The 16,071-nt window shown below is 42.0% G+C and overlaps 1 protein-coding gene and 2 non-coding genes across 3 annotated transcripts in view; 1 reads left to right on the top strand and 2 right to left on the bottom strand.

The window, feature by feature from the left end:
• Positions 1 to 85: 85 nt before the first annotated feature.
• On the bottom strand, positions 86 to 157 carry trnaq-uug (transfer RNA glutamine (anticodon UUG)). Its single transcript has one exon. It is a non-coding gene; the product is annotated as a tRNA-Gln (tRNA).
• Positions 158 to 3,265: 3,108 nt separating this feature from the next.
• The window catches only part of LOC140296397 (uncharacterized), a 62,878-nt gene continuing 50,072 nt past the window's right edge, over positions 3,266 to 16,071 (top strand). Inside the window, exons 1-2 of the mRNA XM_072379719.1 lie at positions 3,266 to 3,325; positions 3,465 to 3,617. Of these exons, the coding sequence (XP_072235820.1) occupies positions 3,266 to 3,325; positions 3,465 to 3,617 (213 nt within the window). The remainder of the gene's footprint in view (positions 3,326 to 3,464; positions 3,618 to 16,071) is intronic.
• LOC140297490 (U1 spliceosomal RNA) lies at positions 6,083 to 6,246 on the bottom strand. The gene has a single exon (XR_011913220.1). It is a non-coding gene; the product is annotated as a U1 spliceosomal RNA (small nuclear RNA).

The raw sequence follows: 16,071 nt of genomic DNA, 5'->3' as shown, positions 1-16,071 counted from the left end.
ATCACACACTCTGGTGTGACTGGATAACTGACTAACCTCATCCACTCATCTTCTTTCCAGAACACAAACATGACAGCACACCTGAAGGTTCCACCGAGATTTGAACTCGGATCACTGGATTCAAAGTCCAGAGTGCTGACCTTTACACCATGGAACCCCTTCCACAGGCAAACTATGCTCTTATTCATGCAAATGCTTGACAACATAAAGGTTAAATTTTTCAGCGGTGCTCTTACAGCTTGTATTCTTAATATGGGCACGACAGTTAAGCAACACATTCTGTATCTTCGCTGGTCAAAGGTTAGAATCCGCCTGTCACGCGGAGGAATGGGGTTCGATTCCTTGACAGGGAGGGTGCCATTTTCGCTGAGCAGCTGGTGGTTCACCAAAGTCCATTTCACACCTCAGCATTGGAGAATCTCTTGAAAACGTCCAAAAAATGACTTTACGACAGAGATTATCTGCTGGAAATGCATTCTCACAGAGCTCCAGAGTGGTGCCTGGGGACAGCTCATAGGACGCAGGGCGGGATCCGCTTTTGTACGATGCAGAACATTTGCTGTTTTCTTTCCAGCATGTCAAGAATAGCAGATGAGGCTCCCTCCTATCCATAATTATGAATATGTTGATGTTGCCATCAGTAACGTGCAGTCATACATCTACACACAAGAATGAAATAAACAGAGTTGGAGCAAGCAAAGACCTTCCGCGTGTGAGGCGAACGTGATAACCGCTACACTACGGAAACTGTTGCCGTGCCTACTGTTGAGAATTCCAACAGACAAATAATAGATAGATTTATCCATTATCATTTTTTAGTTGATGTTAATCATCAAAAAGTCCATTTTAATTATTCTTTTGGAAAGTAGTGTTTCTACCATGTTTGAGAGAAAATGGCCTGGGTGTGCAGGCTTTTGAGTAGTCAAACCCCAGCTGGTCGAGGCGGGTGGCCACCCTTCCTGAGTCTGGTCCTGCCAGAGGTTTCTTCCTGTTAAAAGGGAGTCGTTCCTTTCCACAGTCGCTCAGGCTCGCTCAGGACGGGAGATTGGACTGAAGACAAGTTTAGAGAGAGAGAGAGAGAAAGAGAAAAACAATAACAATAAAAAAAGATCTGTCAGTCTATCAGACCATTCCACAGCTGTACTTTCTTACCGCCCGTAACCAAGCGAGAGGAAGAATGCGCGCTAATTACTGCACCCGTCCCGCTCATAGACGTCACTTTTTTCTTGACGCATTTGGCGCGACCCAGATTCCAACGACACTGGAGCGGGACTGCGGAGCGGGGGTCTGACTCTGAGGTAAGTGCAACTTCTTTTTTGGGCAATAGTCCCATGCAGAGAGTAAGCCATCAAGTTGGATAATGGAGCAGTGGGCTATGTTGTTGATCTCATCAAACCAAGTCGAACTTTCTGCCCTCCATGGTGCTGATTTCCTGCTATTTCTCCCCATTTATCTCATCCCTCTACCCAGTGCTGTCAGCTCCTTTTGATCCAGACCCACTGACTGATTTCCTAACTTATGACATGAGGTTACCGTGGCTTGTGTGTCACCAACTCAGCAGTTTTCGAGAGTTTCCGAGCTGGGAATTAAAACACAGGGACTGTACCGTATTTTCACGACCATAAGGCGCACATAAAAGTTTTAGATTTTCTTCAAAATGTGCAGCGCGCCTTATAGTGCAGTGCGCCCTGTCAGACAGTGTCTCACTCCTGCGCAGGAGTGTTGTTGTAAGGCGGACATAGTAGAGAACGTTGATTGTACCGGTATATAAAAGTACAGGGGTGTGCGTTTAAACTGAAGGCCATCAACTACGCGGAGGAACATGGGAATCGAGCAGCCGCGAGAGAATTTAAGATCAACGGATCGATGGTTCGCAAGTGGAGGAAGCTGGAAAACGAGCTCCGACAGGTGAAGAAGACGCAGCTGAGTTTCCGTGGAAATAAGGAGAGGTGGCCCAAGTTGGAGGAAAGACTCGAGCAGTGGATCATCGAGCAAAGAACGAGTGGGAGAAGCGTTTCGACGGTCACCATTCGACTTAAAGCGGCAACGCTAGCAGAAGAAATGAAAATCGAACATTTCCAAGGAGGTCCGTCTTGGTGCTTTCGTTTCATGAAACGGTGCCATTTTTCCATCCGGACCAGGACTACAGTAGCGCAGAAACTTCCAGCGGATTATAATGAAAAGCTGGCCAGCTTCCGCTCCTACTGCTTTAAACATATCACCGATAAACACATCCAGCCCAGCCACATCACTAATATGGATGATGGATATGGACTTTCGACATCACGGTGAGTCACACTGTGGAGAAGACTGGGACCAGCGCGGTAGCGATACGCACAACGGGGTACGAGAAGTCTTCTTTTACTGTTGTGCTAGGCTGCCATGCTAATGGACAGAAACTGCCGCCTATGGTGATTTTTAAGAGAAAGACTTTGCCTAAAGAGAAGTTTCCAGCTGGAGTTATCAGTAAGGCAAATGAAAAGGGCTGGATGGATGAGGAAATGATGAAAGAGTGGCTGCGGGAGGTGTATGTAAGAAGACCAGGTGGTTTTTTCCACGCATCGCCATCGCTGTTGATCTGTGACTCTATGCGTGCCCATCTCACAGCCGATGTGAAAACACAAGTTAAGCAAACGAACTCTGAGCTTGCTATCATTCCGGGAGGCCTGACAAAGGAACTCCAACCGCTGGACATTGGTGTGAATCGGCCGTTCAAAGTCAGACTGCGAGCGGCGTGGGAGCAATGGATGACTGATGGAGACCATAGTTTCACTAAGGGTGGAAGGCAACGCCGGGCAAGTTACGCCACAGCTTGTGAGTGGATTGTAGATGCTTGGGCTAACGTGTCTGCTAGCACTGTTGTTCGAGCTTTCGCAAAAGCCGGCATCATTTCCGAGGAGCCACACGGCTTTTACAGTGAAGACAGTGAACCTGGCATGTTTGATGGAGATTTAGCACAGCTGTTCAATGCAGAAACAGAAGATGAAGACTTCGATGGGTTTGAGTTATGACGCACACTTGCTTGTTCAACCGTGTTTTAAATAAAGCACAAACAAACTCAGTTTTGCTCCCGATCTATTTTTAAATACAAAAACTTGTATGCTTGTGTGGATTGTATATAAAACTCACGCCCTAAAATTAGGTGCGCCTTATGTGTGTTAAAAACACAGTAACGGCACACCACTGAGACTGCGCCTTTTAGTACGGTGCACCGTATGGTCGTGAAAAAACGGTATATTTCTACGGGCTCCACCCACGCTGTGGAATGGCTTCTCCACGGCCTGCGGCGTCGGTCGCTTTCCACCGGGTGCACCGGCTTTTTAATGTATGTTCTCCCCTCCTGATTTAAATAAACACTTTTTTGATGTATCTCCAACTTTAAATAACTTAATTATTCAATTCAAGATCAAGGAAAAACTTGTGCAATATAAATAATCAACATCTCTCTAAAATATTTTTTCTAGGACAAGAACCAATCTGAAGTTGTGACTCTCCTGGCAAGTGAGTGTGATGAATGGGGACAAATCTACCCCCTGCTGAGCCACTTGGCAGCAGTTGCGCTGGTCAACCCAGTTTCCAGGGTAAACTGTGAGAGAGACTTCTCCACAATGAATCGAGTAAGGCAAAATGGCATGACCAGAGTTTCTGAGTGGTGTGCCTAATATTTAATCCATTTACAGGGAACTGGATACATAACCAGACTAGGGTACAAAATGTGTGTTCCAAAGGCACCTCCTGCTTTCATTCCTTTTGATTAATTGCAGTTATCTTCATTTTTAGGTGAAATCAGACCTCCCTAATAAACTTCAGCAACTGAGTTAGTTTTTGGTATTGTTTTATTCTGAATTAAATTTAAAATACTTCTGATATGCCTTTGTAAGTTCTTATTTATCAACGTATGTTCATATACAGCAATTTATATCCATGGTCTCAAAATGCACTTAAGTGTGATCCATCAGGCTTAAAAACGTACACACACATTAAAACCCCCGAGGGTCAGAGACTCTCCCACCACAGTCTCCTAAAATCCTGGGAAACACTTGATCAAACAACTGCAGAGTAGTGCAATCAAACAACACTGACTCAGTGGCGCAATAAGAGGCTGAAGAGGCAGGACAGTAGCATTCTGCTGCAAGGGGTCAACCTGCCTGACTCCCCAGAGTACAGCTGGACAGGCAGTGGATAAGCAGAAGTCAGCAGCTCAGAGGCAGGTGTTCAGTCAGCCACCACCTCCAGCTCCTGTACTTTTAAGCCCCTTCATTGTGCCAGTTGTGTTTGTCATCCCAACTGGAAACAAACAGATTGTGCCGTCTGGTCCCCTGCCCTCACCTCCGCCAACCCGGAGAGCGTAAGTGCACCCGCACAGTGGAAAAAAACTAATGCCGTCAGTGCCACCTGCCGCGCATAAAAGAAAATGGCCATGGGCAGTATTATGGGAATATATACTGTCCCAAAAATAACAGAATGTCTCTGGAAGAATGGATGCAGGAGATGAGGAGAAAGAGGGAGGAAGAAAAAAAATGGTTTCAGATCATTCTTTACATGTCAATATGCATGTAAATAGTTTTAAAAGAAAAAAAATGTCTTAATTTACTGTTTACTGTAAATTAGTTTCTTTTGTTAATTTATTGTATTTATTTTGTTTTGTTTTAGTTATCTTTTTATTCTATTTTATATTGTTTCTTGTTCTAAATGACTTAATAAAGAAAGAAATTAATAATTTTAAACATTTTCCATTTTTTGTGTATTTATTGTATGTATTTTATTTAGGTATTTATCATTTCTTTATTCATTCTATTTTATTATTATTATTGTACTCTTGTTGCTCTTGTTGTAATGTTTCCTAAATTTAATTATTTTCTATATTTGTTAATTTATTGCTTTTACTTTATTTGTTATTTGTCATTTATTTTTTCTATTTTGAATTTAATTTATTCCTGTTTTTATTGCTTCAGGTTTAATTTCACGTGTTTCTGAGTGTTTGTGTGTGTGTGAAATTAGTAATAAATTTGTTACATTTCAGTGAGTGTCTTCAGTTTTTTTCAACTCATTCATAGAAGACGACTACAATGTTGCAGTACTCAATTCAGAAATGTAAAAATGACATTTGGTAACACTTGGTAAAAGTTTGTCTCATGTCTAATGATGGAATCGAACCGGCGACCTTTGGATCGAGAGCCTCCTACACTATTCTACAGCAGTGTCAAGTTAGCTTAGATTTCTCAAATCAATACACCAGACTGTGTGCTTTTACTTGAAATGGACAGCAGAAACACAAATAACTACAAGTTCCTTCCATTTTTTTCCCCACTCATTTTCTCAAAACGTCTTCTTTTCCTTCATTTTTCTCCTTCACCCTTTTCCCTCTTCTTCCGCCTCAAATACAGACAACTGCTCCTCTGCTTCAGCTCAGTCGGCAGAGCATCAGACGTCTAATTTGAGGATCCACAAGTCCCTGTTCAGGTGTATAAATTTAATCTGCCACTTAAACTGTGCTTCCCTCTATGCCTGCACTCCATTTCTACACTGTCACCTCTGACAGAGCCTGGCTAATGGTGTTTCTTCTATGTAGCTTATTGTTAGCTTTGCTGTTAGCTGCATCGTTATATCCTCATTTGTAAGTTGCTTTGGATAAAAGCTAAATGCATAAACATAAAGTCATAAAGTCGACAGTTGAACGCATTTTAAAAACATACGTGAACAACTAATTCGCACAATAGTCTCATCTTTCAACTCCACTTTCCTCTGGTTCAGCTTGTATATGAACAGTTCCGCAGTTAAAAGCTAAAATCACAAAGCAGAGTGGAGCTTCTGTGTTCCCTGAGGACTGACTGATCTCCGCAGTGAATTCATCTCTTCCCAGGATGCTGTTTCCACTGGAGCTTTTCCCTGCTCCAGTCTCCCCAACAATTAATATTTGTTGTGATCTGATGCCATTAAAAGTAAAAACAAGTTGAATTCAGTAAAAAAAACAAGTAAAGAATGAAGATTGAACCGATATAAACTGATGTGAAAAACTGTTCCATGTAAGTGTTACTACCTTATGCTCTCAGAATTTATATTTTTCTTTGAACAAGTCTATCAGGGGGGAGCGCAAACGCAGTCCCCCACTACCACAAATTAAGCAGTTGAAATTCCCACATTTGGGGAATTCACAAAGGTCAGAACAGCCTCAGTGCAATGGCTGAGCCTCACCTTGGGAGAACCATCTTCTTGATCATGGTGTCTCCCCTGCCAAGTAAGTATGAGTTGTTCAGCTCACTGAGGGGGGAGTCACTCACACACATACTGAGCACACTGACGGTGCTAACAGTCTATAAGCTAACTACACCAGAGGTTACAGAGGCTGGGATTCTACATATATGTACAGAGGAAGCAGGTTTGTTAAAAAAAAAGAGTGAAATTGTTATAATTGGCTTTGATCTTAGACATTATAAATTCATATTCTGTATTTTCCTAAATAACCTATGTTCCTAGCTGGTACTTTTCCACTCTGCTCATACTGCACAACAGATGACCTTAAATGGTCCAAGACCTTAGAAGGACATAAACAACTGGGTCAGACAAAACATCTCTATTAGGGCAGATAGGTCTGGTCCATTAGATCCACGCCTAAAACAGCACTCACACACACACACACATTGTTTATCACATCCAAAGAACACAACAAGGACAGCAGCTGGCATGAGCATGTCACCCAAAACTGGCCAATTATACTCTGACAAGTGTGAAAACAACTTCTGTGAGATAAAGCTGAATATAAATATAACATGTTTCCGGATAACGGGGCTCGGCCTGACGGATTTCCTGCGGGAGCTCTGGCACTCCGAGTCCAGCGCTGCAATATACTTTACATGTGACCACTAATAAATACTTTTTTAATAAACGATTTCTCCAGCTTGTTCTTGAGCTTCCAATGAAAAAATCGGGCTAACAATTGGTGCCGTGACCCGGATTGGCTGACTCTGAGACCGTGTCCGATCGAGGACTTCCGGAGCTGGTTGGAGGGGACCCTTCTTCAGACAATTCAAGGCGCCTAAAACACAAGGTGAGCAGAAAACCTCTTGTATCAGGATATGTGAAATTTCTGCACATTGGTCATTCTAATCTAAATTGTCTGAATTAGGATGTCCTCCGATCACTAAATCAAAAGCACAAAATTTGTGTCTGCAGGTTTACTAGGTGGTCACATGTAAAGTATAAACACATAGTCTCACATAGGGAGAGTCATATGTGTCCTAGTTTAGTACAATTTGGCCAAATAAAAGACATAAATTAAGATAACATAAATTCATCCTGTCTTCTAAATTGAATAGGAATTAGATGCCAATGGGCGGGGGTCTATTAGTCCGCTATCGCGGTGTGAGTAATCTCGGTATTACTGCATGACCGGATGTGAGTAATTTCTGCGCACAAGGGCGCTTGGACCTTTATCTGCAATCGGCGGTGGGTCTGTATTACTTCACAATAGACTGTGTGGGTAATTTCTGCGCACAAGGGCGCTTGGACCTCTATCTGCAATCGGCGGTGGGTCTGTATTACTTCACGTTTGGTGGTTGGACTGTAAAATCCGCAATTGGCGGTGTGTCTGTTTTTGTTTTTTTCTCTCCGCAATCGGCGGTGGTTCTGCAGATGTTGTGCATAGACGATATACTAAGGGTTTATCTCTGCATAAGGACACAGGGCTAAGTTTTATTATTTTTCATGAAAATGTGGGGTGGTTTGCTACTTGGTTGATATTTTACTGTGTTAGTGGAAGTGTATCGAGCAGTCGAGACTGATCGAGAATTCCTACACTGACACAGATCTCAAGTGGTTCTGTAAAAGGGGGGCATTGGAATAGAAAATAAAGGGGAATTTAGTTAGGGTGTTACAGAGATTGGTGAATTAAAACGAGTGAAGGGACTGGGAGAACCCCCAGCGATCAAGCGCACAGAGTAAAAGATTCTGTGTAGAAGCTTCTTGGTCGGGTCCAACACTCGGGCATTGCGCCATTCACCCATTCTGATTAACACGTGTAAAACATTTAAACATGTCACAAATCATAGTTGAGAAGTGGAAAACAGGTAAACCCGGCTCATTGGGGTCGGTATTGTTTAACACCTTGACTAGATGGATAAAAAAGGTTCCAAGAGAAGATGAAAAAGGAGTGACAGAGATTTGTGAACTGGATGAGAGAAATGCAAGAGAGAGGAATGTTTGGGGGGGGATGAAAGTGCTCCACCGCTACTACGGGATTTCTCCATGTTTTCAAAACAAGCAACAGGCAGTAAGAATCAAGCAACAGCAAAACTAAAGGAGGCAGGTTTATTCCAGAAAGCAAGGGCAGATAAAGAAAAAAAAAAACAACATTTCTTGCAGACTGTCAGCATTTTTAGGAGAAGTTAAATTCTCTATTCAGACGCAGTCCTCTGCACCACTACCACAGCATGTGCCAGACACAACGTCATCTTTTCCAGGGACACATCCTACTACACTAGAAGATAAGACACCTCTTCCCAACATCACGCATGCTCAATAACAGAAGCATGCCATTTAGCAAAAGAAAAAACTGACCATTTATACAGATTCAGCATAAACAGCTTAGGCTGTACATGTGGACATGTGTAATTGGAAAAGACAAGGTTAGATATCCTTAGCTTTGTCATAAATGCTCTCACCCTAAGATTATCTCATCCCAACCCTGCTTCCTTCTTCCCCCATTCAGCCCTGAGAGTGAGGACAGATTCTGATTGATCATTGGCCTGTACTTAAAGAGTACCAGAGTTACATTTAGTTATTTAGTCGAAAAATGTACAATGCTAATGGAAGTTTTTACTAGAGCATTTATCATCAATTCAACAATTAATTTATTTTAAAATAAATTTGAATGGGAGAAGGGGCTGCACGGTGGTGTGGTGATTAGCACCATAGCCTCACAGCAAGAGGATTCCAGGTTTAATCCCCGCCTGGGGCCTTTCTGTGTGGAGTTTGCATGTTCTCCCCGTGTATGCATGGGTTCTCTCCGGGTTCTCCGGCTTCCTCCCACCGTCCAAAAACAGGCGTGTTAGGTTAATTGGTGACTCTAAATTGTCCTTAGGAGTGAGTGTGAGTGTGCATGGTTGTTTGTCTCGTTTGTCTCTATGTGTGGCCCTGTGATGGACTGGCGACCTGTCCAGGGTGTACCCCGCCTTTCGCTCGATGACTGCTGGGATAGGCTCCAGCCTCCCCCCCCCCGCTACCCGATTAACGGACTGACGGTAGAGAAAATGGATGGATGGATGAATGGGAGAAATACCAAATTGAATGGACAATCTGAAATCCGCTTTTCAATGCACGTATCACAGTGAAGAGATAACAAAATAAAAAATAAAAAATCCAAAATAAATCCAGGAAGAACAGACTGTTTAAAACTAAACATTAGAACCAGTTTGTTGTTGAATTAAGATTTAACAGCTCTCTTAAAAAGTTAAAGTCAAACAAACAAACACAGCATTTAAATCTTTGATCCTTTAATTGAAAAACTGCCTGAACAAAAGATGTTCTACAAATTGAGACTTTATGATTTCCACCTGAAGCAGGTCTGAGACCGGACAGTCAGACCATATGACATATTAGAAAATATCAGGATTTAACAGCAAGGTCAGACAGATAGGTGTCAGACAGTTTCTTACCATCTTAAAGCATTAAAGGTTAGCCTTTATTGTGTTAGAGATCACAATAACATGACTTAAAATTTAGCTGATCTAAATACTTCTCCTCTGCTTATTTTCACCAAATCTGAGTTAATATTCATCATCAGTATTTATATTTGATCTTATTAAACCATTTAACTATTTAACTGCAGCAGATCTATGAATCAATTGATCTGTTCTCTTAACAGAGCAGCAAAGTGCTTTACAGAAATTACGGAAATTAACAAAAACACGGCAATAAAAGGCACAACGAGAGTCAGATATCACCAATGAGTTTCTTAAAGAAGAAAACTCTAAAAGAAATTTAAAGACAGCTGCGCTGCAGTAAGTCTGACTCATAACAAGTCAAGTCAAGGTTTGTTTTCATGGCACATTTAAAAACAGCCACAGCAACCAGAGAGCTGTACAGCTGAACGATATATTAATACTATTAGCAAATTCTAACCCTGCAGATAAATATTAATTAATCTAACAATAAACATTGAATAAATTAGTGAAATAAAAACAAAAACAGTGTTTACAGTTAAAGACATGCCTCTATACCAGACATGTGTCACTGGAAAAGGAAAGGCTTTGTGACCTCAGCAGGCACCCCGGTTAAACACTTGAATCAATTACTCGAACTATATTATGCCATACTTGAACCAAAACAAGTTGCTATAGTCAAGTGCAGAGGACATCAAAAGGGAGATGGGAGAGTAGCGAGAGGCAGCAGTGCGGCAGATAAGGCAGCAAAAACAAAAGCAAGATATACTGCATTTAACCAGATGTCTCAGAAAACATTGGAGGAAAAATCACAACGAGAATTATGTTTAGAAAACATTAAAGAACTTCATGAAGCAGCGGCACCATCTGAAAAGCAAGCATGGAACGGAAAAAAAAAATAAAAAAGGATTCCACAGGACTCTGGAGGAATCATGAAGGCAAAATAGTAGCTCCAACTGGACTACTAAATTTGCTATGTCAAGAAGCACACAGTAGAGCACACTGTGCTAGCTCAAAAGTAACAGCGCTAATTTCACAACACTGGTGGCACCCCCACCTAAAAGACACAATAAAATATCTTGTGCAATCTTGTGAAATTTGCAAGCTGTTCAATCTCAAAGCAGGACTAGGTAGTTTCCCAGTACCTGATGCCCCTTGGAAGCAGATAGTAATTGATTGTACTGACATGGGAGCAGCAAACAGGACTGAAGGTAAACGATATCTTCTAGTGGGTGTGGATCCCTTTTCTAGATGGGTAGAAGCCACACCTACTAAAACCGAAAAAGGAAAAGAAGTCATTAAATGGCTTACAAGAGAAATTATTCCAAGATTTGGGGTACCAGAAGTGATAAGATCAGACAATGGTACTCACTCACTTTTCTAATGAAGAACTAAGAGAAGTAGAAAAGATGTTTGGAATTACACATAAGCTCGGTGCAGTCTCTCACCCAGCTTTACAAGGACTAGTGAAAAGAGCAAATAGAACCATCAAAAAGGCCGAACAGAAGTCTGTGCAGACACACAGTTAACCTGGGCTGAAGCTCTACGTATTGTGTTAGCCTAAGATTTACTCCAAATGCCACCATGAATGTTGTCATGTTGTCCCACATGAGGTCATGACAGGGAGGAAACACCCTGTCCATTTACAACTGCACCAACAGGCTCACCCCTGTTGTACTACAGGATGGAAACTTGTGTGAATGTGAAAATGAATGTGAAACAACAGAATAACACGGTGATGAGGATATCTCAACAGGTTACATAAATACTCACCAAGGAAGAGGACCAGGAAAGTGAACAAACTTAACTGGTCCTCTCCTCTATGGACAGGAGCAGAAACTGCAGTGGAAGAGTTCAGCAGAACTAACATACGGAGGAGACTAAGTCTCATCGGGGGGGTGGAGATACAACAATTAATCATAGTTTACTAACACTTCTCAAGTTTTTCCCAAAATTCTGTGAGTCGTTGTCTTCCTTTTGTCTTTTGTTCTATGTTGTCTTGTGTTTTGTCTTTGTCTTGCTGTTTTCTCTAAATGGTTTCAAGTTTTTCCACAGAAAAGGTTGATGGTACTGGATTTCTCATTAATGCTGTACAGCAGGTTGGTGAGTATTACGGTACTGTCCTAAAACATGGTTTCTATCAACTGGCCAGTTGTTTTGTTTTTCATTTAATTTATTTTTTTTATTTTATTTTATTTTATTTTTTTTTTTTTTCGGTTTATTTATTTGTTTTTGTTTGGGGTTCATATGAAAACTTAATTGGTCGACCAATGAATACTGGGATTGAATCTGTTAAAAGGGAATTCCTGAATATAGAACATTGTGAAAATGAAATGTTGTGCTGCTCGGTTCTCTCTCCTGCTAACATTCATCCACAGCTTAAATTAACTGCATCGGCAGCAGAACCTCTACAGGACTCACAGCCAAGTGACTGACAAGACGTCAGTCTGAAATTCTGGGAGGCATGATCATCATGCCAAGATAATGGTTGAACAACCACACAACCTTCAACCACTGTCAACAAAATAATCTGAATGCTCTCCTGAATTGTCCCAAAGAAAAAGATTAGTTAGGGAAAACAGGTGGTAAAGACCCCTTTGTGGAAGTGAAGTGCTGGTAACCTCTCCTTCCTAGTTAGCTCAGACTGCTGAACTGAGGTTCAGCCAGAAGGACAACCAAACACCAAGCAGTGACAGGATTGGACCAGAAGAGACTGAGCTGCACTGCACCACTCGGCACAATGTTATCATGAAATTTTCACTCAAAAGAAATTGTCAGTTTTTACACTATCATTACTCATCTGTTCTCAACAGGGTCATATCTTCATATTCACATCATGTTTAAATGTCTGTACTGTATTGTTTTGTGTGTTGTGTTTTGTGATGTTCCTATGTACTTTAATGATTTTAAGTAGACCAAGTACTAATCATAGCCAATCATAAATATGTCCATTGCCATTGGTGTGAATCGGCTGTTCGGAGCGGGACCTTAGGCACTGAAAGGTAATTAAGTGGTCGGTCGCCAAGGGGGAATGGGGCCATAGGAGAATTTTCCCAGATATCAGCCATCGGGTTTTTCGCTCCTATTCGCTGCGAACAGTGGACGATCCTGATGGTGATGTTAATTGCCTTAAGCACTTTTTGGGTTTCAATATTTTATGAATTGTTGTAGCTTAGTTAATTATTGTTATGTGTTGTGATGGTACTTATGGGTGAGCAGGGTCTTGCCACTGCTTAAACCACATATAGTTTTGGGCCAAAATGAACTAAGATTCTACACAGAGATTGGGTTCGGGGCCACATACACACACTAATTTTAAGACATATTGAAACATTTATTGATTTATTCCTTGCATACACGTACAGGCGTGATACTTATAGCTTTTATGAAATGTGCTCATTGCAGAGTTATGATCAGTTGAGTAATGAAGGTTGAACTATTCTGGGAAAGAGGTTCTGTTCCCAGCATCATGATAAACACTCCTGATACAGAAAGGTTTAGCTAACGCATTACAATTGTTTTACACATGCATATGCAATGAAAACTTGCTTGCTGCTGATAATCGCAAAGAAGAACAGCTTACACATAACAGCTCACATAATGAAGTTATATCAAAAGGGGGATAACAAGAATCTCCTGTCTGGTTGTGCTGCACCTCAAGGTAGTTGGCCACTTGCAGTTTGGGGACCTGCTAAGTTGGCTGCCGCTAACAGGTGTGACACAATACAGAATATAACAGTCCTACCTCATTTAGTTGACATGATTAAATCATGTCAAAAGGGGGAGTTGTTATAATTGGCTTTGATCTTAGACATTATAAATTCATATTCTGTATTTTCCTAAATAACCTATGCTGGTACTTTTCCACTCTGCTCATACTGCACGACAGATGACCTTAAATGGTCCAAGACCTTAGAAGGACATAAACAACTGGGTCAGACAAAACATCTCTATTAGGGCAGATAGGTCTGGTACATTAGATCCACGCCTAAAACAGCACTCACTCACACACACACATTGTTTATCACATCCAAAGAACACAACAAGGACAGCAGCTGGCCTGAGCATGTCACCCAAAACTGGCCAATTATACTCTGACAAGTGTGAAAACAACTTCTGTGAGATAAAGCTGAATATAAATATGAAATGTTTCCGGATAACGGTGCTCGGCCTGACGGATTTCCTGCGGGAGCTCTGGCACTCCGAGTCCAGCGCTGCAATATACTTTACATGTGACCACTAATAAATACTTTTTTAATAAACGATTTCTCCAGCTTGTTCTTGAGCTTCCAATGAAAAAACCGGGCTAACAAAGTACATCTGTGAACACGTTCACCAAAGATTCAGCTGCTCTTTTCTCCACTGTGGAAACCTCTCGACCAAACTCAGTAGTTATTGTGTTGAGAGATTTCAACTCGTGTAACCTCTCCCAGGAACTGACGAGCTCCAAACAGCTGGTGACATGCGCCACGCAGGACAGCAACACACTGGACCACTTCTACTCCACCATAAAACCCTCATACCGCTCCATCCCCCACGCTGCCCTTGGACACTCCGACCACTGCATCATACAGATGGTCCCCACATACAGGCAGCAACTGAGAAGGGCCAAACCATCCAGGACTACAGTAAGGAGGTGGACTCCAGAGGCAAGGGACATGCTTCAGGACTGCATGGAGTCTACTGACTGGGAGTCACTGAGGGGCCCTGAGGATGACAACGGCAGCTTTTCTGACACTGTATGTTGCTGCATCAGCTTCTGTGAGCAGGTCTGCCTCCCAACCAAAACCATCACAAGGTACGATAACCAAAAGCCCTGGTTCTCCAAGCAGCTCAGAGAGCTCAGGCGCCAGAAAGAGCAGGCGTACAGAGAGGGTGACATGGACACATTCAGACTGGCCAGACAGGGCCTCAAGAAGGCCATCAAAAATGCTAAAGAGGACTATAGAGCCAGACTGGAGCGTGATTCAGGCACCAACGACCCTGGTTGGTAGAAGCCCTGGGGTCGCCCCCTCCCCCAGACTAGCTGACGATCTCAACACCTTCTACACCAGGTTTGAGAGACCCCCTGCTGCTCCATTGTCTCCAACCCCCCCCCCCTCTCTCTCTCTCTCTCTCTCACAGGCACTGAGAGCTCACCGCCACCCACTTCTCATCCCCTTATCACATATGTGTATGATGAAATATTTTTTAATGTGTTCTGTGTGTAAATTCTCCCAGAAAGGTAGCATCATATGATATGGCAGGTTGTGTGTGTTTTTCTGTCACTTTACTCAAAGAAAGTTAATGCCTTAGCATGCAGGAGGTGTTGTTATTGTACCCCAACTCCTTGGAACACAGTAAACACCTCACCTATGAATACATTAAGAAACAGTGAAAACATAGTTCTTGATCAGAAAACCTAATGCATCTGAAATATGTTAGATTAAGCTTTACCTTAACAGGACATATCAAATCAAAATATTCTCACACGGGGGAAATATTCCTCTTCCTAGATGGCTCCATCCTCTTACCTATCCTTCTCTCCTCACTCTCCCTAATCTCAAAACTATCTCTCTCTCACTTAACTCCCCAAACTATCTTCAAATTATATTGACGCTATCAAAACTCTAGTATCCTGAACCTGAACTGACCGCAACTCTCCATAAAAAAAAAAACACATCTTAAATGGAGACTGAGGGGTTTCTATGCTTGTCAATATTCGGGCATATAAATCTGACAAAATCTGAAGCGTTTACGGAAGCAGTCACGTGGTTGGGACGGGTAGTGAGGTTGCGGACGTCATAATTAATGGCTCCTCCCCTAAATGAAGTAAACCGTCTCCTCCATTACTCCAAACACGCTTCGAAGCTTCAGCACATTTCAGAACATCACTACAGGAAGCTGCATGCAGGTGAGTCCAGAAAAGAATACATGTAGCGGTCAAACATTTGCAGAAATGTCTTCAAAGTGCTTTGTGTCATGGGTTTGATTCCTGCACCTGGACACGGGCAGTCAGAACATGTACTAAAGAGTAAAAAAGTTCAAATAACCTGGCTGCTCTTCACAGTTAGCATGTCCTGCTAATGCTAATGCTAATGCTCTGCTAACCGTTGTACTCAAAGCAGAAAGCAGAAACACAACCTCAACTATAGATTGCAATAAGCCGGCCAGATGGACAACTAAAATGGAGCTTTATCCTTCTACCTGTGTGTTAAACATACTTCTGGACCCTTTTCTTCCGATTTTCTCACTTTGTTGGACAGTTTTTGACCATCTTGTCACATTTTCCACTAAAGCTGCAGTTTTCTAAACTTCTTTCTGTAGTTTTGCTTAAATCCTTTGTCATTTAAAACTTGATGATCAATGTAAAATTTAGAATAGTTCTTTCCAGGCTTATCTGGGTATCATTTGGCTTTTTGATATGTGGAGC

The sequence above is a fragment of the Leuresthes tenuis genome, unplaced genomic scaffold (genome assembly GCF_036924035.1).
Source record: "Leuresthes tenuis unplaced genomic scaffold, fLeuTen1.0.hap1 SCAF_1, whole genome shotgun sequence".
In the NCBI taxonomy this organism is placed as follows: Eukaryota; Metazoa; Chordata; class Actinopteri; order Atheriniformes; family Atherinopsidae; genus Leuresthes; species Leuresthes tenuis.
This window is presented reverse-complemented; position numbering and strand designations above follow the sequence as displayed.